This window comes from Otolemur garnettii, unplaced genomic scaffold, assembly GCF_000181295.1.
Source record: "Otolemur garnettii isolate 467f Iridium unplaced genomic scaffold, OtoGar3 scaffold00007, whole genome shotgun sequence".
Lineage (NCBI taxonomy): Eukaryota > Metazoa > Chordata > Mammalia > Primates > Galagidae > Otolemur > Otolemur garnettii.
In genome coordinates this window covers 9,763,199-9,784,517 of record NW_003852402.1, presented here as the reverse complement: position 1 = coordinate 9,784,517, position 21,319 = coordinate 9,763,199, and the positions used below count along the sequence as shown (strand labels likewise).

General features: G+C 54.2%; 2 protein-coding genes across 5 annotated transcripts in view; both read right to left on the bottom strand.

Moving 5' to 3' along the window:
• BAIAP2L2 (BAI1 associated protein 2 like 2) overlaps nucleotides 1-6,513 on the bottom strand; it is a 29,008-nt gene extending 22,495 nt beyond the window's left edge. Inside the window, exons 1-4 of the mRNA XM_003783216.2 lie at nucleotides 6,463-6,513; nucleotides 5,352-5,427; nucleotides 4,387-4,473; nucleotides 3,923-3,984 (exon numbers count right to left, since the gene is read on the bottom strand). Of these exons, the coding sequence (XP_003783264.1) occupies nucleotides 3,923-3,984; nucleotides 4,387-4,473; nucleotides 5,352-5,427; nucleotides 6,463-6,513 (276 nt within the window). The remainder of the gene's footprint in view (nucleotides 1-3,922; nucleotides 3,985-4,386; nucleotides 4,474-5,351; nucleotides 5,428-6,462) is intronic.
• A 934-nt stretch (nucleotides 6,514-7,447) lies between these two features.
• The window catches only part of PLA2G6 (phospholipase A2 group VI), a 48,455-nt gene continuing 34,583 nt past the window's right edge, over nucleotides 7,448-21,319 (bottom strand). For 2 of the 4 annotated variants that reach the window (XM_012801238.2, XM_023509349.1), the window contains 10 exons: nucleotides 19,915-20,023; nucleotides 18,742-18,906; nucleotides 16,602-16,680; nucleotides 15,025-15,188; nucleotides 14,230-14,380; nucleotides 11,057-11,193; nucleotides 10,555-10,709; nucleotides 9,032-9,199; nucleotides 8,477-8,550; nucleotides 7,448-8,282 (listed from right to left, as the gene is read on the bottom strand). In XM_012801238.2, the coding sequence (XP_012656692.1) occupies nucleotides 8,138-8,282; nucleotides 8,477-8,550; nucleotides 9,032-9,199; nucleotides 10,555-10,709; nucleotides 11,057-11,193; nucleotides 14,230-14,380; nucleotides 15,025-15,188; nucleotides 16,602-16,680; nucleotides 18,742-18,906; nucleotides 19,915-20,023 (1,347 nt within the window). In that variant the 3' untranslated portion in view covers nucleotides 7,448-8,137. The remainder of the gene's footprint in view (nucleotides 8,283-8,476; nucleotides 8,551-9,031; nucleotides 9,200-10,554; nucleotides 10,710-11,056; nucleotides 11,194-14,229; nucleotides 14,381-15,024; nucleotides 15,189-16,601; nucleotides 16,681-18,741; nucleotides 18,907-19,914; nucleotides 20,024-21,319) is intronic. The other 2 variants (XM_023509348.1, XM_023509347.1) reach the window with 1 other exon arrangement.

Genomic DNA, 21,319 nt, shown 5'->3' with positions numbered 1-21,319 from the left:
GAGGCAGGAGACTTGCTTGAGCCCAGGAGTTGGAGGTTGCTGTGAGCCGTGATGCCACGGCACTCTACCCAGGGGGATAGCTTGAGGCTCTGTCTCAAAAAAAAAAAAAAATAGGTTAACCTAGTACATTGCACACAAACTTTATGGACACCCTGTACGTGCATAATATTACATAGGTATGTACGTATCACATAGTATTACACATATATACATATGTGCATTGTATATATATGTTTGGATATATATGTAAGTATGTGTTAGCACCGGCCCCTACGAGGACCTAGAAACAAAGATCAACCCAGCAGCAATGAGCACCCCCAGTGCCCAGATTATAGTCTTGAAATACCACTTGCCATTACAGACATAAAGTAAAAACAGGGCTTCATGAAGAAATGGCTCCAGTCTGGAGTAGCAAAAGTAGCAGAGGAGGCTAGAACACCGGGTCATGCTAGACAGCTGTCAAAACCACCAGGGTCGTGTCAACAGGACTCAGGAGAGATTGGAGAGTCTTCCTTTGGATGACGTTAGGACATTTGCAGCTTCATAAAGATAATAATGGCAAAGCATTGAAACATATCAGATAGGTTTGTATCTAAGATATTAATAATAGCAGAAAATACTACATAATTGTGCTGGTAAAAATTAAGTTACTTGGTCACCTCACCTTCAGGTGACAGGGAACAAATTTATTACCTTGGAGCCTGATGAGTAAAGAGAATGAATTAAAGTTTTCTCCCCAGGGTGGTGCTTGTGGCTCGAGGAGTAGGGCCTGGCCCCATATACTGGCGGGTTCAAACCTGGCCCCGGCCAAAAACAGCAAAAAAAAAAAAGTTTTCTCCCTCCTCCCCCACGTGAAAAGGACCAGTGGGTGACAACAGCAGATAAGAGGCAGTGTCTCCAGTGGACAGTGCTCCTGAAAGAGCACCAGAACAGCAGCGCATAGCTCCCAGTATATGAATGGATCTAGACACAGTGATGCCTTGCCAGTGGGAAGGAATGGGAATCCCACTGAGCTTTGGATCCAGAGGACAGCGGAGCCAACTGAATTGCACCAGGAGTGCACCACCTTCCAGACCATAGGAAAGCCAGGGCAGATGGCCCCAGCTTCTTCAACAAAGTGTAAGAAAAAGAAAGAGATGGAGGGGGAACCAGTAGGTTAAAAGAGACTCAAAGACATTTTTTTATTTTTAAAGAGTAAAACCAAATACTAGTGTCACAAGATGTATAGTCAGGTGACAACCACAAAGGAACATAAGGAAGAGTCAGCTCAGAATACTAGTGGCCACTTTTTTTTAGGGGGGGCATGTTTTGATGGTGGTGCCTGGTGGGCTCTGGGGATGCTGGCAAAGTTCTTGACCTGGGTGGAATTTAAAGGCTGGTCTGCCTTACAGTGATTCCTTAAGCTCTAACTGGTTCATTGAAGTTTTCTGTATCTCTGTTTTCATTGACAACAAAAAAGATTTTTTAAAAAACTAAGTCTAGGCCAGACACAGTGGCTCACACATAATGCTAGCTAGCACTCTGGGAGGTGAGACAGGAGGATCCCTTGAGCTCAGGAGTTCAAGACCAGCCTGAGCAAAGCAAGTCTCTGTCTATACTAAAAATAGAAAAAAAACTAAACTAGCCAGACATTGTGGTGGGCACCTGTAGTCCCAGCAACTTGAGAGGCTGAGGCAGGAGGATTGCTTGAGAACAGGAGTTTGAGGTTGCTGTGAGCCAGGCTGAAGCCACAACCTCTAGTCTGGGTGACAGAGAGAGACTCTGTCTCAAAAACCAAAAAACAAACAAAAAATTAAATCTAAGTCAGCTCCTGTCCCTCTTTTGCTCAAAACCCTCTAATGCCATCCCTTCTACTGAGAGAAAGGGCCAGCATCCCAACAGGCCCACACAGTCAGACCCTGTGAACAGTGGGCCAGTCTCCCTCAACCCATTCTCCAGCACCCCCACCTCTTCTGTTCCCTCAGAACGCTCTTCCCCGACAGTTCCCCATGCTAACTCCCTCATCTCCTCAAGCCTTTCTCCATGTCACCTTTCCAGTGATGTCCTTTAACCCCAAATGTCCTCTCCTGCTCTTCTTTCCCCCACAGTATACTTTGCATCTGACACATTACATATATATTCACTTCTCCCTGGTGGGTTTTGTCAGCTCCATCTTTGGGAGAGCAGAGTTTCTGTCTGCCATATCTGTGGTGCCATCCACAGGACCTGGCACATGGCAGAAAATTGAATAATTGAGGCCCAGGTGGAGGCAGCCTCTGGTGCTGTTCTACCTGGTACGCTTCTGGCCAGAGGCCTTGCCCAGTTGTCACAGCCAAGACATTGGTGCCTGGGGAGGGCAGCTCTCCTTACAGAGAGGGCCTGGGTGATGCTCATCTCTGCCTAGCCCAGGTGTCCTGAAAGTGACATGGGGGGCCACTGAACAGGCCAGGAAGCCACAGGCTCCATAACTCTGCTCAAGTCCCAGTCCCAAAGGACTCCCCAGCATCTTTGAACCCAGATGCTTAGGCCACAGAGCTACATCCCGAAGTGCCATGTGCGTAACTGTCATGCACATTTTCTGCTAATAAAATTGTTCCTTGTATCAAATTGATTAGCATTTTACGGTGCCCCCAAAGAGCACTGACATCTGGGGGTTTCTTCCACCCCACACATTTGAGAGCCACAGACTGTCACAATTAGTTGAAGTTTCCTTCCCAACCTTCCAAGACCCCTCAGCACCAGGGCCCCATCTCCCACATTCTGCCCCCATACCCTTTCTCAGGCTCACTTCTGCCCATCCGGTATCTGTCTTCACTCAGCCTGTGGCCACACAAACCCCTTTCTCCTCTCTGCTTCCCCAAGCCCTGCTCTGTCTCAAAGCTCCTTCCTCCCTCCACAAGCAGTGAAGCCCTGCTCAGTGCCAGGCCTGGAGCCTCAGCCCAGCCCTTGCAGAGCTCCTCGTCTGGAGAGACAGAGGCAGCCAAGTCAACACCTGCTTGTAGTGATCACAGCTAAGGTGCCAGTGGCTTGCAGTGCCAGAGTAAACAGTTACACTCATTATGTCACTTATTAATTCATTTATCCTCTCTAGAATCTTACATGGCAGTTACTATGATTGTCTCCCTTTACCAGATAGGCAAACCGAGGCACAGAGTCCAAGGTCACAAAGTGAGTCCAGGTGAAGCTGGGCTTTGAACCAGATGCTCAGGCCAGAGCTTGCTTTCTCAACTGCCCCGTACTATGAACAGATAGAAGCATCTGTTGGAGTCCAGAGGGAGGAGTGACTGAACCTGCCTTGGCGTCAGGGAGGCTTCACAGAGGGGAAGACAACTGTGCCAGACAGCTAGGCAGAGGTGGTAGCTCTGGGCTGAGAGCACAGCAGGACTACAGTGGGGCAGTGGGAACACAGTGAGGGCTGGTCCTTCAGGGTGCCTGGGCTGGGTTGGGGGTGTCAGAGAAGGGCTGCTGGATCTGTAGGGCTTGAGATCCCTGGCTGAGGAGCCTGTGTGTAGCCCTGTGGGCAGTGGGGGCATGGTCGGGAGTGACCTTGACAAATCCCTGTGGCTACCCCTCACCCTGGGAGGCTGGAAAGGGGAGGGCACAGCCCCCTGGTAACTGATACTCCTGCACTCACTGTGGGATCTTAGGTGATGACTAGGTCTCTGAGATGCAGTTCCCTCTTCCGTAAAATGGGCAGAAATGCCACCAGCCTCCTGGCGTTGCCAAAGGTTTGAGCAAGCTCTTACAGGGAAAGGTGCCCAGCAGAGCCAGGCGCTGGCAGGTGTTAGGAAGGACAGCCACTGTCATCATGTCACTAAGGGCCAGCTAGAGGCCAGAAAGTCCTCCCTGAGAAGGAAGCCTGGGAGGTTGGGCCCTCATTCTCCTTGGCATGCAGCCCGCTTTCCTCCAGTGACCTGTCCAGGCCCTGAGGTCAGATACTCACCACCACCTCCAGGTCAGAGTTCAAGTGCCGCTGGGTGTCCGACATCTGCACCAAGATCTCACCTGGAGGCACAGACAGCAAAAGCTGTCACTTTAGCCTGGGGGGCCTGCCCTGCCCTCCCTCTTCTACCAGAAGCCAACAGAGGGCCTGCTGAGGCTGGGTCTTGGGACCAAAGTCCAGGAATATACCACCTGGCTCTCAGGGACTCGGGCCAGCTGTCTCAGCCTTGCAGTACCCCTACAGGGAGTGGGTAGGGAGGGGACTGGGCTCCAGGAGTCTGGGGTCTGGGCTCTGAGCTGCAGACCAGTGTCAGGGGAGGGAGGCAAATGCAAAAGGAACTGCTCTGGCCCCCACAGATGGCTACTAATGGGCTCTGGGCAGAGGAGAAGACTGGGGGGTGGGGTGGGCTAGGAGGAAAGCTCCCAGGCCCAAGAAGCAGGTACAAGGCAGGGGGGGTGCCTCACCTAGAATCTGTGAGGTAGAACTCTGCAGGGCCTGCTCCCCGATCTTCTGGATGGCACTGAAGTATATCTCAGCTGCCTCAGACAAAGCTGCAGGGCAAGAAAGGACAGCTCCAGTCCCAACCTCCATCTGCCCTCCCTCCCAGAGACTCCCCCTTTCACCCGAGGTGGGATATCCTATGGGGTGTGTGGAGGCGAGGCATGGGACAGAGGAGAGCAGAGATGGGCGTAGGACACGGTAGGGGCTCCCTTTGCAGACAAGCTGCACCCAGCCCAGGGCCAGGTGGTGATGGGACCTCAGTGAGCCCATGGGGCACCTGTGTGCCCATGAAGAGGGTGGCCAGGAGAGCTGAGGGCATGGAGAAGGTAGGCTTTGACTCTGAGGTCCTAAGAGGCAGGGGGATGGGTGGCTCTTAGCCTTGGGGTTGACAGCTCTGGTGGAGAGCACATTGCTGGGAAGTGGGGGTGTGGACAGGACAGGTGAAAGAATTTGTGTAGTGACTGAGATGTAGTGAGGGCCAGCTGCAGGATACATGGACAGGTGGCCAGTCGGAGTGAGGCTGGGGGTGCAGTGGTGGGCCTGGGGATGGGAGTGGGTTCAGCAGGTGGCATTTAAGTGACACCTAGAAATGTGTGCATTTTGGGGGGAGGTGTGCTGGGGGAGACTTGGGCACGTGTCTCAGAAGTGTCTGTGGCACCTGAAGGGCAGATGGTTAGGACTGGGAGTATGAACTGGGATGGGTGGGCACAGGAAAGTGGGGGTGTGTACGTAAGGCCTCTCTAGCTGTAGGGGCATGAGGGTGAGAGTGGTTGGTGAGAGGCACAGGGCTGAGGATGAATGGAGGTCCTGGCAAATGGCTATAGTGTGGGCTGCAGGTTGGGGGGCATTGGTGACCGCATGGAGGGGCCTAATGGGTGGGGGCTGTAGAGTCCCAGGGGCTGGGTGTCCTGAGGCCTGGGGAACTCACCATGGAAGGCCCGGAGGTAGTTGTTGCCCAGGTACACCAGGTTCTCCAGGGCGGGGTTAAACTGCTCCATGATACTCTGGACCCCAAGGGCAAGGGAAGGGAGGAGAGGCATGAAGGTGGGAGAAGGTGTGGATAGAGCTAAGTTGCCAGGACTCAGAGGCAGGGCACCCCTAGCCCCAGTGAAAAGCCTCCAGACCCTGGGAAGCCCACCTTGCAATCAGGGGTCACCCAGAATCCTGGCTCTCCACTGCAGAGGCCTCAGAGGCCATCTCTTGGGGCCCCATTCCAAGCCAGAGTCCCCTTGCAGGCAGCTCCCACTCACACACCTGCCCTGGAGGAAGCTCAGACCCTCCCAAGATGGTGCACTTCAAAGGTTCTCCTCTCAATGGGCTGAAGCTTGTCACCTGCCTTGGCCCCCACTGGGCACTGTTCAGCCCTGTGTGTGTCCAGGCCCCACTGGGCTACACACACAGGGCTGCTGCTGACAGTGACCTGAGGGTAAGGGTAAGTCTTGCTCTCTTCAAAGGGCACCTTGGGAGCCCGGCTGAGGCTGGGTCACCACGGGCTACCCCAGACCATGGCAATGTGGAGAGCTCCCTGGGTAGTAGAGACGACCCTGGACTTGGACTTGATTCAAATCCCAGCAGCACTTCCCTTCATGACTTTGAATGAACTTAACCTTACTGGTCTGTTTTCTCATCTATCAAATGGGATGATTATTTTCTACTTGTCAGGTGGGGGGATGTGAGTGAGGCTTACACATGAAAGGGTGCTGCATACAGGAGGTGCTTGGTAAATGTCTATGGAGATTGTTGCAATCACTCTAGAGGTGAAGTAGGAAGTCCGAGTAAGGGCTCAGAAATGAGAGAGTCCCTACTGCCAGGCTAGGCGGCCAGCTGCTTCCCTGGACTCTCACCTCTCACACCCACTCTGCCTTGCCCAGTGTTTGGGAGTTGGGGGTCCTGCTGAGTGCGTGGCTGGCTGCTCCAGGTGTCCCACCCCTATGACCACTGCTCAGCCCAGCCTGGCTCAGGGCCCCAGAACACCTGCAGCCTGACCTCTGTGCCCCAGGAGGTGCTCCAGCCCTGGGCCTGGGTGCCCACATGCTCACCTTGTAGATTGCCATGGTGGATCTGTAGAACTGGTCCATCTCGGGGGCCATGGAGCGGCTGTAGCCAGTCTAAGCAGGAGGTTGGGAAGTGAGAGCAAAGGCTGGGCTGGGAGCACTGCAGGTCGGTCCCTGCAGGTGTCCACTGTTTCTTGGGCACCAAGGAGGCTACAGGTGGGACCTGGAGATGGAGGCCTGCCTCTGCGGAGGTGGTAGCTTAATTATTCACCAGCTGGGGATGTCAGAATGTGATCTGGGGCGTAATCAGACCCGGCGGGGAAGGCATCCTGTGACGCGGGTGGGTTCGTGTGACCTGCCCTTCAATTATTTACTTCTCGGAGCCACTAGCTGCTGGGCACGCGTGGATGGGCCACTATCCCAGGTCACTGCTCCTTAAGGACCCCTGGCCCAAAAGCCCCTACCCTCCTGCCTGCCTATTGGGCTAAAACTGCCCAATATCCCCTCCAGGACCTGCTAGACCCAGTGGACGCAGCCCCTGGAGGGAAACACACTGATGGCTCTCACTGCCCTCATGCCTAGCGTCCCTACCTGGAGCCCCTCAGCCTATGCCTCAATGAAGGCCATGTCCTCTGTGGCCCCCATACCCACCCCAGCCCACCCAGCTCCTGTGTATGCAGAGGGGGGCAGGACAAACCTAGAGTCACCCAGACTTGGGGGCAGACCCCCACTTTGCTTACTCACTGTCTGATTGTGCCTAAGTCCCCTGACTCTCTGGGCTCAAATAGGCTTACCCGCAGCTCCCAGGGCAAGGACTGAGGCCCCCTAGGGCCTGCCTGGGGTACATGGGGCTGGCAGCTGCCTCTGAACACCCTAAGGGCCTGTTTGGGGGGATTCTGGGAAAAATAAGAGGTGCTCCTGCCCCAGGGAGCCCAGAAAACAAAGTGTCCAAGTGGACAGACAGGTCAAGGCTGATGGTCATGAAGAAGGAAAGCTGGGGGAGGGGACAGCACACACAACACAGGTGAACTTGAATTCAAACCGTTTATTTCACAGTCTCAGGGCAGACCCTGAAGCCTCACCCTACTCATAAACCCCTTCCATCAGGAAAGATTACTTAATTTCTAGGAGTGACCTTTGAGAGCTGAGGCAGTTCTCAGGGTGGGGCGGCCCTGGGGGGTGCAGCAGCTGGGCAGTGTGGAGGGGCAAAGTCGAACGGGTGTGCTGCTCCTGCAGCCCAGGCTTTCCCTGTAGATAGTGTGGGGGACGCACCGTTTCTCTACCCCAAACCCCAGGGAATAGAGCAGAGGGTAGAAGGGGTGGGCTGTACCCATCAGGGAACCTGGAGAGCCCCCTGCTTAAGGCTGGGGCAGAAAGTAGCCTTAGCAGGCCCTCTGGGAGGCCGGGGTGCCCCAGCACCCTTAGTGTTTAGGCTGACAGGGCAACCCAGTTGTCCTTCATAGCCCAAAGGAGGGGTAGAGGGGGCTCTAGACTTTCTAAGCCTGGAATAACAGAAAGCACTGGAGAGTGGGGTTGGGGGAGAGAGGTCTTCAGGACTAGCCTCAGGCAGGCAGTCAGCACCTCCAGTCCCAGTCTGTGGACGCAGAGCTGCCTAGGCCCAGACCTGCCCATTGGTGCAGTGCTTGGTCCTCCCCTGGCCTCCCCAGCAGGGGCTGGAAGGGTGAATGGGTGGGGTGGGACAGCTGGGGGTCTGGTGGCCTCACGGTGATAGCAGCAGCTGGATGAGCTTCTGGAACTCTTCCCGGTGCTCATAGATGTAGACCTCAGTCTCCCAGAGGGCGTTGACCAGCACCGTGTCACTAACCTCGTCCAGCATGATGTCTGTCCCCAGCTGGGGGTTCAACCTGTCCAAGCCAAGGGGAAGGGTGTCCCTATGATGCTCAGCCTGAGTCAGGGACCAGAGCTAGGACTGGGGTGGGCTTGGGACCAGAGCAGCTGCTTAGGGAAAGAGAAAGTCCACACCAAAGGCTAGAGGGAAGGGCGATGGGCCTGACCAGGCCAGGGCACCGGGCTGGGGCCAGGGCTGCTGAGACCTCACCTGAAGTACTGGATGCTGACCATCTCACACCAGGCCCGGGCCCGGTCCACCGCCCGCCCGTCTGGATCTGTGCACTGGTGAGAAGCAGCATTGGTGAGCCCTGCCCACACTCAGCGCTGCTCCCATGGGGTACCCTGGGGTTCTAGTCAGGCTTGGCCACTCGGCAGCAGAGTGACTTTGGGCAAGGTCCCCTTCTGGGGCTTCAGTGACTGTCCCAGCTGTGCAATCAGATGGGGAGAGGGCTCAGCACAGTCCGTTTAGGGTCAGTGGTGGGGCGGCAGCAATGAGTGCACAGGTCTCCATGTCCTCTCCTCACTGGAGCTTTTGTGTCTTATATTCTGGGTTTTTGAAAGGGATCTACAGCTAAGTAAGTTTGAAACCTCCTCCCCCCATAGCACATCACTAAGGGTCCCTGCACTGAGACACTGAATCAGGAACTCTCTCTTCCAAACTGGCTGAGGAAGGTGGACAGAGCCCTGTGGTCTCCTCAATACCCAGGGGCCCATGGGGTAGGGTGCAGGCATCAACCTGGGGTTGGGGACAGTTCACACTCACACAGTCCACCACCATCTTGCCCAATTCCTTGGCCCCAAAAACAGTCTTGGCCAGTTCCCAGGGATTGCTGGGACGGAAGACGTCTACACAAGTCACAGGTACCTGTGGAGATCTCCCTGTCCCCAGAGAGACGACGATGGAGAGTTTCTTTACCTTGTCGCCCTGACCCTGTAGGAACCGGACAGGGCAGTCAGAGAGGACCTTCTACAGGTGAGGGCACCTCAGGGAGGGTCAGGATCAGAGAGAGGTGCAAGGCTGGGCAGTCAGGTACATGAGGACAGGGAAAGAGGCTGCTGGTGGCAAGAGAATGCCTGACACTAGTCCCAGCCCAGTGCCTTACAGGCAGGGGTCTGGCCATGGCCTCTGAGCTACAGCCCTTTCCCCCAGAAGGACTGGTGTGGTGTCATGTGCCATCTGCTTGGGAAAGCATCTTGTGTACCAACAAGGCCTGCACATGCACCACCCGTGAGAATGATCCGTATGCCTGTCTACTCCTGGACTAAGTCAGGTGGTGGCCAGGGCAAGAAAGGGAGGGAAGGTTCCTTGGCTTCTGTTATTTGCCAGGTGTCTGCATCATTATCTCATTTAATCCTCCAGCCAGTCTGTGGTGAGGGCATCTGTTACCCCCTTCACAAATGAGGACTCTCAGCAAGGCTGGGATGGGGGAAAAGGCTTGCGGGGCCACGGAGCAAGGACACAGGGCCTGAGGCTTGAACCCCAGGCCCCGGCCACTGTAGCTCTCATTTGCTCTATCAAACTCTGCTGCCAATTTGCTGGGTGACCTTGGGTGAGTCCCAGGCTCCTCATCCACAATGGGAGACTGAGACTATAGGGTGTCCTGGGGGCCCTAAGTCACCTGCCACCTTCAGTAAGCCCACCCTGCCTGGTGCTGCCCCTCTAATCACACACTTACAGGTGATACCACGTTGAATCCTCCAATACCCAGACAGGTACTATTGTTACCCCTAATGGGTAGGCTGCTTGGCTCTAGAGCCTGGGTTGGCAGGACCTTGGCCACCTCTGCTCTAACTCCTCAGGGTGAGGGCTGCTTCTCTTCTTCCCGATCACTGATTCTGCACTGCCCTATCCCCAAAGGTCTAGACATGGATCCTCTTCTAAGCCCCCAGGGCTCTCAGCAAAGGTGATCCTCCTCCTAGGCCCAGCATGGTCCTTCACCTTGGTACCCAGAACACATTGGAGGCATGTCCTTGGCTATGGGCTGTCTCTTCCCTAGATGTGAGCACCACAAGGGCAAGTGCATGTCCCCAGGCTGGCCACAGAGTGGCACATGAGGTACACATGCTACCTTCCCCTCAACAGACTGAGTGCAGACTGGGTCTCAGAATCCCCCTCAGCACATTGCTTCAATCCAACAGGTTCAAGTGTGGGATAAAATCACTGTTGCGTCAACGAATGAGCAGGAGTAGCAGCCACCGGCTCTCCTGGGAGCTGATCCCTGGGATTGCTGAAACAGGGTTGGCTTTGCTGAGCGCTGCTGTACAGCGACCTGAGATGGCACTCACCTTGCGGATCAGGTCCTGGTTGTACTCGTGGATCTCGGTCATGGCATCCAGCGTGGGGTTGTTGGCCAGCAGCCCGCCATCCAGGAAGCGCCCGTTGGGCCGGAAGTAGGTGGGGGCTGCCCCACTGCTTCGGGCTGCCCTCCATACGAGCTGGTCTGTGAGGAGGAGGGGGACAGAGGCACAAGGCATAGACCTCAGGGTGTGCGTGGGTGGAGGGAGTGGGGCTTCAGGATGAGAAGGAAGCTGGGACTGCTCAGAATAGCCCCTTAACAGGCCATGCTATCTGGCCCAGTCGTCTAGGTGGAAGGCAGGGTGCAGCTGAGAGCCCCCGTGGGCCCCTCTAGCCTGATTAGTGCCCCAGCAATACCTGTCCCCAGCCAGTAGAGACCAGGGCAGTGGGTGGGCTGGTGGCAGTGAGGGTGCAATTACATGCCTCCTACCCACCACCCCACAGCTGCTGGGGCCAACTGCTTCCCATGGATGCATCAAACGCGGTTTTAACCTGAGGGCAGAGTTGGAGGCCTTAGGTTAACATTCTGGCTAAACCGAGGCTCTCGTATAGATTCTGGAGCATCATAATTTCGGAAGAGGTGGAGTTCAGCCGGCTGCCGGTCAGATAGTGTCCCTGTCAGCATCACCCTGAGAGAAACAAAAGAGGACACCTAACCCGCTGGCCCACCTAACATTCATGCTCAGGCCTTGGGCAGCAGAATCCCACAGGCCCCCAGGGCTCCCCTCTGTTCTGGATGGGTGAGCATCTCCCCCAAACACTCTCTCCTCCAGGGCTGGAGGAGTGTCAGATTGAGGCCAGCTCAGAGGGCAGTTTAGCAGTCTTTGTCCAAACTGCTGAGGGGCTTATCCGTACACCCAGGGATGCCACTCCTGGAATGCATCCTAGGGAGCTGTCACACTGAGGGAGACAGGCTGAGCAAGGCCGCTAACGGCAACATTGGTTATTACGGCAAACACTGGGAAGGATGGAACTGTCCACTGGCAGACAGCTCAGTACAGCACGGCCCACATACCCAATGGGGTCTGTGTCATGCAGAATGACTGAAGAAGTGAGTGCTTTATGTACTGATAGGGTATGAATGCCAAGATTACAATTATGTGAGAAATGCAAGGTTCGGGACAGGGTGTGCAGTACACCTCCATTTATTTAAAACACAAAAGCTTGGTCAGAGGGTAATTCTGAAAGGACCCATGAGTGGCACCTGGCAACAGTGAGCTGACTTTGAGGAAGGAAACATTTGGTGGCTACAGCTCTAGGCAGGAGTCGAAGGAGACTTTTTACTGTGTTACCTTTGATACCTTTTCAGCATTCCAACATGTGAGTTTATAGCTTATTAAAGAAGACCCTTACTATCTTGAGGGACACAGACACCCTAAAATACCACTGGCACAGCCCCCTGGAAAGCTAATACATATTAATAAAGATTCTTACAAATGGGCCGGTGCAGCAGCTCATGGCCTGCAATCCTAGCAAAGGAGGCCAAGAGCAGGAGATCCCTTGAGCTTAGGAGTTGAAACCAGCCTGAGTAAGAGAGAGAGCCCATCTTTACTAAAAATAGAAAAACTAGCTGGGCGTTATGGCAAGCACCTATAGTCCCAGCTACTTGGAGGCTGAGGCAGGAGGATAACTTAATCCTAGGAGATTTCAGGTAGCTGTGAGCTAGGTGGACCTCACAGTTCTCTAGCCTGGGGAACAGAGTGAAACGGTCTCAAAATCCCCAAAAACAAAACAACCAAAATGAAACTAAAAAAAGATTCTTGCAAATTATCCTGGCTCTTGGATCAGAGCATTTCATTTTGGAAAAGCTATCCTAATAGAATAATCTTAACTACAATGAAAGCTTCTTATATAAGACTATTCATCATCTCAATGTAATTTATTATAGTGAAAAATCTAAATGGAATAATAAGGGGTAAGAAAACAGTGAAATGTCTGCAGCCATTTAAAACTGTGCTTACAAGGAGTTCAGAATAACACAGAAACATTATCTGTTATATTGTCAAGAAAAATATAAAGTAAACAAAAAAATGCACAGAAATAAAAAGGATCAGTCTTCCATTTCTAGGAATATCATGGGAAGGTTTTTGTTTTGTTTTGTTTTTGAGACGGTTTTTGCTCTGCTGGCCAGGCTAGAGTGCACAAGGTCATGGTTCACAGCAACCTCCGACCCCTGGACTCCAGTGATCCTCCCAAACAGCCTCCTGTAGGCGCATTCAGCTAATTTTTCTACTTTTTGTACAGATGAGGCCTCGTTCTTGCTCAGGCCAGTCTCAAACTCCTAGCCTCAAGCAATTTGCCTGTGTAGGTCTCCCAGCATGCTAGGATTACAGATGTAAACCACCACACTCAGCCTAATTTGTGAAGAAAAAAAAATGTAGAGATGAGGTCTCAGTGTATTGCCCACGCTGATCTTTTTTTTTTTTTTTTTTTTAATTTGAGACAGCGTTTCACTATGTTGCCCTGGGTAAAGTGCCATAGCATCACAGCTCATGGCAACCTCAAACTCTTAGGCTTAAGCGATTCTCTTGCCTCAGCCTCCCAAGTAACTAGGACTACAGGCGCCCACTACAATGCCTGGCTATTTTTTTGTTATAGTTGTCATTGTTGTTTGGCAGGCCCTGGCCAGGTTCGAACCCACCAGCTCCAGTGTATGTGGCCAGCACCAAGCCATCCCACACTGATCTTAAATTCTTGGGCTCAAGCAATCCTCCTATCTTGGCCTCCCAAAGTGCTGGGATTATAGGCATGAGCCTCTGCACTGGCTGGATTTGGAAGGTTTAAACAATAGTCCTATCCAATGTGAACTCATCAACCTGTATGGAACTTGGTATCCACCAAATACAGATTAATTGTGTAAAACTTCTGGGGTCCCTCTTTCCCAAACAAGGAATCGTCTGATCCCCGACCCTGCCTGTCCCTCGGCATTTTAGGAGACCGGCAGCCAAAGGAGAATATTACAGAGCCTTGGGTTTGCCTACACGAGCGGTGGTAGGGAACACACCTAGTTCTGGGGAGGTTTCCAGGGGCACCCCACTAGTGCTCAATGAACAGGGGCCCTGCTCTTTCCACCCAGGAAATCTCTGCATACATTCTGTATAACACACCTTCCATCCAGCCCCAAATGAGATGGATATGTTAGTCCCAGTATGACCCTCTTGAGGTACGGGTTGCCCAAACAAAAGCTTCTTAGAAATGTGACTTTCTCCTTTAGTCCCTAGCCTGACTAAAATTAGTTTAAGTCTGCAGGCCTTAAATTAAATGCAGAACTGAACTGATTATGTAGCAATTTGAACAAGGGAGCAAGTGTGCCTGAAATGGAAGAAAGTTCTGGGCTGTATAATTTGAAAGGTCAGGTGGCCTCAGAGAAGGCTGAGGCCTAGGATCTCTCCAGGAAGTCCCCAGGCCTCTGGCCCACCAGGCCACACCCCCCTCTGCCCTCAGCATGTGCCTTACTAGCGCCATGCCCCTGCCCTCCACTCCCTTCAAGGGGCAGGGTGCCCCCAACCTGCTCCCTAGGAGAGGCCCCTCATTTGGATGGAAAAGCTACCCTCTTCCCACCCACCAGCTTCAAATCAGAGCAGAACAGGGAGCCCTCTGCCTCCAGCGGACAACCACAGAGGCACAGCTGTGGCCAGGGCCATGGGGCTCTTCTGGTGGCTTACTTGGGTTTCCTGACGTCTGTCATCTTGGTGTGTTCCCCAAACTCCCGTTTCAGAAACTCCTCCAAAGGTCCTGACTCGTAGGGTCTTGAGCCCCGGAACACCTCGTCCTTCATGCGAAAGTACACGCCGCGCATGTACGCCATGGACTTACCTAGGGACAAGGGGTCGGAAGTGGGGAGACACAAGGGCCACAGAAAGGTCTCCCACGGGAAAAGGACACCCCTGACAGAGGGCCTGAGCTCTCACCATCTGTGGGGATGAGAGGCCAGCAGCTGGCAGGAAGAAAGGGGTGCACTTATCAAGGGACTTAGCAAGTTAGACCTCTGGATCCTTCCTTTGCAACTTCTCCCAAAGGCAGAAATGCAGCCCCACGACCCTACGCTTAATTCTGTTTTCACAATTTTAAATTATTTTTTCTTAGAGAAGGGCCCTGAATCGCTTCTCATAAAAGCTAGATCTATCCTATTTGTCATAGAAAAGGAAGAGCCTTGTCCTCTGAGCCTCCAGAATAGGCAGGGCCAAGGGACAGGTACACCTCGCAGGGAGGAGAAACTGCCCCACTTTCCTCGAGAGGCCATGGCCAGGCCAGGGGCAGGTAAGCAGAGGATGCAGGAGGTAACTAGGCAACTTCTCAAATCTCTGCCCTTCTCAAACTCCAACATCTACAGCCCCACAAAGGGCCTACAACCTTCACCTACCCCATGGCCCCCTCTTTGCAAGACTGAACAGGAACTTGGCCCTTCTGAGGGCAGATCTCAAGCCCGCCCCTTCCTGTCGCCCAGGGGCTGCCCTCACTGTGCAGAATGGCCAGGGCCAGGATGCCCCCTGTGCTGGTCCCTGCCACCCAGTCGAAGAGGTCCTTGATGGGCACACCCGAGGCCTTCTCAATGGCGATGAGGAGCTGGATGATGACAAGGCCTTTCACGCCCCCTCCATCCAGGCAGAGCAAGTGATCATGACTGCAGTGGGGACAGCAGGAGAAAGGGTACTATCACAGCCTGGCACTTTGCATCTATACTGTCAGCTGTCACCCTGAGCATCTGTGCCCTGGTGGGCTGACCCCAGGAGCGGCCTTGCTATTGGGGTGGCAGAGGGTAGGGGGCAGGAAAGGAACAAATGTCTAGTCTTTCAGAGGGAGTGAGGCAGGGATGGCCTCAGTGATGGGGGTCAGCTCCACTCTGGACAGAAAGCTCCCTGAGGCTAGTGACCTGATTCTAGTCAGTACCAGACCTGGCTCAAAGCGGCTGCCTGATAAAGTCTGTGTGAATTAAAAAGGCTGGGGGAGAAAGGGCTGGGACCCCACAGCTGGGCCAGGAACCAAGTTGTGAGGGGGAGTCAGGGCCCTCTCCCTGGGTGGGGGGCAGGGTGTGTCCCAAACCTCATTGAGGAACACCCTCCGGATCATCCTTGTGCATGAGTTTGAGTGGAAGAAGCAATGAAGCTCAGCAATTAGGTGATGGGCACAAAGTCACCCAGGTGACGGCTGGACCCGGGGCTGCTACCTACTGAGCCACGTGCTCTTCCCGCCCTGACACGTCTCCCCACTTTTGGCCCAACCCAGTCCCCGAGGTGGCAGAGTATGCAAGGCACCCACCCTCACAGGCTGTGCCCTAGGGGAACACCTCATCGGTCTGCTTAGGCTGGAACCTCTCTCTGCGCTTCTTGCCATCTCAGCTGAGTGTCACTGCCTAAGATAGGCCTGTCCTGACACTGTCCGGACCCCAAGCACAGCCTGCCCCACTGCAGCACTTTCTGATGCTGGGCACCCCACTCAACTTCCTTCTCTGTTCCCTCCATCACCCACTGGCCTGGAAGCCCCCTGAGGACAGGGACTGCCCTGTGCAGTGCTGCGTGTCCAGCAGATACTCGAGGTGCCTGATGGAGAATTGGTAAACTAAGAAGGCCTTTGTGCTCCACCTCCACGAGTCTGTCCCTGGCCAGGTACCCAGCCCAGAGCGTGGCAATGAGGCCCACTATCTGGAGGTCTGGAAAGCACGTGGCCCGGGAGGCCGTGGCAGACAAGCAAGCCTGTCCTGAAAATGTGGGGCTGGCGACAGAACAACCCGGAGGGTGCAGGGCTGAGCTGTAGCTCACAGAGCCATGGGGAGGATCACCTGGGATTTCCTGACTATCACCTCAGCTCCACCTCCAGGGAGGGAGTTCAGGCCCATGAGGCCGCCCCTGCTTCACTGGAGAATCTGTTTCTCCTCTATGGCAAGGAAATACCAATTGCCTTCAGATGTAGCTGCCCTTCGTGGGCCCCTTCGTGGAAAGTGTGTGTGTGAGTGTGAGCTCATGAATGCAAGGGGCACAGTGGGAGGGAAGGGCAAGAATGCTGATGGGGCGGGTGACACTATCCCCACTCCACTTACGTCCGCTTCTCGTCCCGCATGGAATTCAGGATGAATGCTGGCTTCCGGGCCCGGGAGATGTGCAAGAGATCCTGTAGTTCTGTGAGGCACAGGGCAGGTGTGCTGGGGCCAGGTAGACTCTGACCCCGCCACCCGTGGGTCCCTAGAGCTGGTGTGGAATTGGACCCCCACCCACCAGCTGTGCTCCCTTCCCACTGCCCTGTCATCTGCCTCCTGCCCCCAGGAGGGGTTTTGTCCCAGGATAAAGCTGATCCAGAGCCACAGGCCTATCAGGGAGAAATGGGCTGTAGCAGAAAGGGGAGCCCCTGCTTTGCGAAGGGCTCCCCGCCATGCCAGTCCCAGACTCTCCTCTACGTCTCCTCCCAAAAGCCTAATGTAGGAGCACCCTGACAGGAACACCCCAACAAGAGCACTCCTGATGTAGGAGCACCCTGACACAAGAGCACTGTGACAGTAACACTCTGATGCAGGAGCACCCCTCACAGGAGCACCCTCACAGAAGAGCACCATGACAGTAACATCCTGATGCAGGAGCACCCTGACACAAGGGCACCCTGACAGGAGCACTCGTGATGCAGGAGCACCCTGACACAGGAGAATCCTGATGCAGGAGCACCACTGAGGTGTCCTGTAGTCTTCAGTTCACAAAGTGTCTTTCCATGTGTCAGAGCTGACACTTCTGTAAACCACCCCAGAGCCTAAGAATTGATTCCCCATTTACAGGTAAGGCTCAGAAAGATTCCATGATTCCTCCAAGGTTATTTAACCAGAAGGACCAAGTAAGGATGTTCCTTGGGGTTTAACTCCACAAATGAAGGGAGATGTCCCCACCACTCTTCAGATGGCCCCTGTCCTGACCTCAGGTCTGGAAATCTGCAGTGACCTCTGGGATCAGCCCACCCATCCACTCTGTCCACGTTTCCCTGTGCCCAGGCCACCCCATGCCCATCCAATCAATCCACTGCCCCTCCTAACAAGCAGCCCAGCCCCCAGGTGCCTTGCAGAGCAGTGCATGTGACTTTGACCAGGAGGGCCCTGCCACCATGCAGGGAGCCCAGAGGCATCAAGCAGGAAGGCAGCCTGCAAAGCAGTGTCTCTTCTCCCCAGGGCAAGCAGCTATAAGAATAGACAGGGGATATAGGGAGAGCAGTGGACAGAGCACCAGGTGAGGGTGTGGGGAAGGTGCATGTGCCAGACTTGCAGCTGGGGACAGGATGAGGGGAATAAGATCTACAGCTAACAGGGACATGGCAGGGCTTTGCCGCCTCTCTAGGCCAGGGTGTTACCTATCTGACGCCGTGCCCCAGGCCCACCATCCAGCCTGGCTTGGGTGACTGACTGCCTGTGAATTGAGAGACAGAGGAGGGAGGTGGAGGGGACCGTTTCTGGGAGGGGACACAGGTGGAACCAGTGGACTACCTGCAGCTGCCCCGCTGCCAGGCTCCAGGCACAGCTGCACTCTCCCGGCTGGAGGTGCTGCTCTGTGCTTCCTCAGCAGTTAAAATAAGTCTGGCTTGCCAAAGATTGGTTCCTGGCTGCCCACTGCTCAGGGAACACCCCTCCTAGATGCTTGAGGTCCCTGGGTAGGTTAGCCCACAGAAAGCTCAGGAAAGGGTCCCATCTCCTCTGGGAGACATCCCTGGGCACCGAGGATTCATCAGCACAGATGCTGGTTTCCTGGCTACATTCCAGTCTGAAAGCTACCATCAGGGCCAGGAAGGGGGCATGCAGGTCTCAGACCTGACTGAGATTCAACTAGCATGACAAAGGTGAAGCCAGAGGACAGACTCTGGCCCCCAACAGTACTCCTCACCGTCCAGCCTGACTCCCAGGAGGCAAAAAGCAATGAGCACCCACCACACGGATGACTGGAAATGCCTAGGCCTGAGACTATGTCCAGGGCACCCTCTCAGGGCCAATGGAACATGGGACATCAGCCAGGGCGCCCCCACCACCAACCTGCCTCTGGGATCTAAGGGTTGCCAACTGTTCACATACATAAACTGACAAATTCAGCCCCATCCCCTTGCTCCCTCCAACGACTTCCTCCCTGGCCTTGCTGCTTTCCCCGCAGGGACTGCTCTAATCAAGGGGCTGGAAGCAGCTGCAGAGGAGGGCGGGTGGGAGGACAGAGGCCTACCTAGGTTGTTTAGGCTGACCGGCGGGGGCTGAGCTCTGTCCAGGGAGAGGATGGGGTGATGTGATGCTGTAGAGCCCTGATCCGTGGGGACCCCTCCGGTAAAAGGGAAGCGGTACTCTGCCCCCACAGTTCTCAGCAGAGTCAAGAGTGCCTTCCTGGTGACAACTTGTCATGGTTTGGAGAAGGCGAGATGGGCACAGAATGAGAAATGGTATCAGTACTCAAGGGAGAAGCCCCTCCTTTCCACACTTGGTCCCCTAACCTCTACCTGAGTGTGTGGGGACTCGGGGGTGCCCCAGAGGGCCCAGCCCAACCAGAAAGCTTGGCTGACTCTAGCCTGTTATATTCCAAGCAGCTTCCTGGGACCAGGGGAGGTGCTAGAGCTGGCCCTGGGCTATGGGAGGAGGAGGCCAATCACCCTGCCTAGGGGACCCCTCTCTTTCCACTCCAATCAAGGAAACGGGGCCACCACTGCCACACTCAGCCACTCTCAAAAATGTTGAGTGGAGAGTTCCATGCAGGGTTCAAAAGGGAATGAGCATCCAGCCAGTGGGCACTTTCCCGCTTCAGCAGATGGGGTAACTGAAAAGCATGCCATGAGGAGTAGCGCATGCACACACACATGCACATGCATGCACACACGTGTGCCACAGGCATGTGCCCGCAGCGCCCCCCACAGCTCCCTCCAGAGGAGGCTCCAGGTGAGAAGCATGTGCTTTGTCCACACTGCGGCGAGGCTTGCTGGGTGTCTGTGTGCACAGAACACGCGTGGGGGCTGGGTGGTGCAGCGTGTGGGCTGACACCAAGGTTGCTCTTAAGAGTAGTTCCGTCAGTGAATTTCCCAGCAGCGGGGGAGAAGGGTGGCCACTGCCTGTCCCATTCCCACTCCTGCTGGGAGACTTAGTATTCTAAGGAGGGACAGGGGCTGCTAGGAAGAGGACACTGGTGAGGCAAGCCCTATGGTGGGCCCACAGCTACTGCCCAAGGTCCCTGTTCTTGGGGAAAGGAAGTTTCCTCTCTGAGGTCCAGGGGCTCCTGTCCACTCTTAGCAGGGTACAGCCAGGGACGAGCCAGCATAGAATGATGGCATCTGATGGGTGGGACTTCCTTCCTCTTTGTCCCCTGCACCCTCCACCCAACCCTACCCACTGACCCAGAGTGCAGGGCACATACGTTTGTGGATCTTGGAGGCTAAGAATGTAGGAGTCTCCCCAAAGTCATTTGGGGTGTCCACCTCTGCACCAAACACAATGAGGGCCTTGATCATCTCCATGTTGTCTTTCTGTTGGGGAAGACATGTGACAGCTCAGTCACCCACATGCTAACACAGCAGGCCCTGACCAGCACAGGGAGACACTGCGCCCTCCCGAGCCACCTGCCATTGGAAGACTGGTGCCTCTACAAAGGGGCCTGAAAGCACCCCCTAAGAAATAGCCTAAGAACCCAGCAGTAACTGGAGGCAACTTGCCCCCGCTCCGCCAGCTCCTCCTCAAGGGAAACAGTGCATCCAAGATGCCGACCAGGAGCCAGGGGGACACAGACGGTCAGCTGCTGACACCCACTATCAGGGAGAGGGTGGGTAAGGATGGCAGGGAAGGCTGTCTCCTCCACCTAGGCCAGGTGCCATCTCTGAGGGATACCGAGGACCCATCCCCCAGTGTCAGCCTTGAAGGCAGCTTCTCTTGGGGGAGCAGCCTGGATTTAAACACGGGGGGGAGGGGGAGTCGGGCTGGGCAGGGACACAGGGCATGGCATGGCTTCCCAGGACAAACCAATGAATGGGCCGCCGGGAAAGACCACCTTGGTTTTGTCACCTCCCTCTTTTTGGGCCTCATTTTTCTGCCTAGAGAATGAAGTAGTGTGTCTAGAATGGGATTTTCCAAACAGTTCTTCATGTCCCATTAGGATTCACATGGGCACAGGTAAACACGCATGTTGGGTATTGTTTTTCTTTTTATGGTTGGCTCTAGATTGTCGCTTATAGCAATAACAAGATATAATGTTTCCTTCAAAATCAATTTAACTAAGTTTAAAAGTAAGAAGTGATTAAGTACATAATTGTAAAGGTGGTTGATAAATATGTCAAAAACTGTGAAGGTGGAATGCAAATGACCCCCCATGCAGGAAACAAAGAACAATGTGGGCCCCTGTGACCACAACCACAGGAGACCCTCTCAGAGGATCTGTGAGGTCAAAACCATTTTCATAAAAACACCAAGGTGCTAACTGCCTCCTGCACAGGTTGACATTTGCACTGAGGGCACAAAAACAATGGTGGATAAAACTGCTAGTGCCTTAGCACTAATCAAAGCAGTGGCACCAAAATAACAGTTGTCACACTTTTCTTCAGAGCATGCAGAATAGTTAAAAAAGAAAAAGCCAGTTTCACTTAAGAACGCCCTTGATGAAGTAGTAAGGAGCATAGATGTTATTAAAATTTGACACATGTGTGTTATGGAGAGTATGCATGAAGCCTGTCTTTCTTTCTCTTTTTCTCTTGCTTTCTTTCTTTTTCTTATTTATTTATTTTTTTGAGACAGAGTCTCAAGCTGTCACCCTGGGTAGAGTGCTGTGGCAT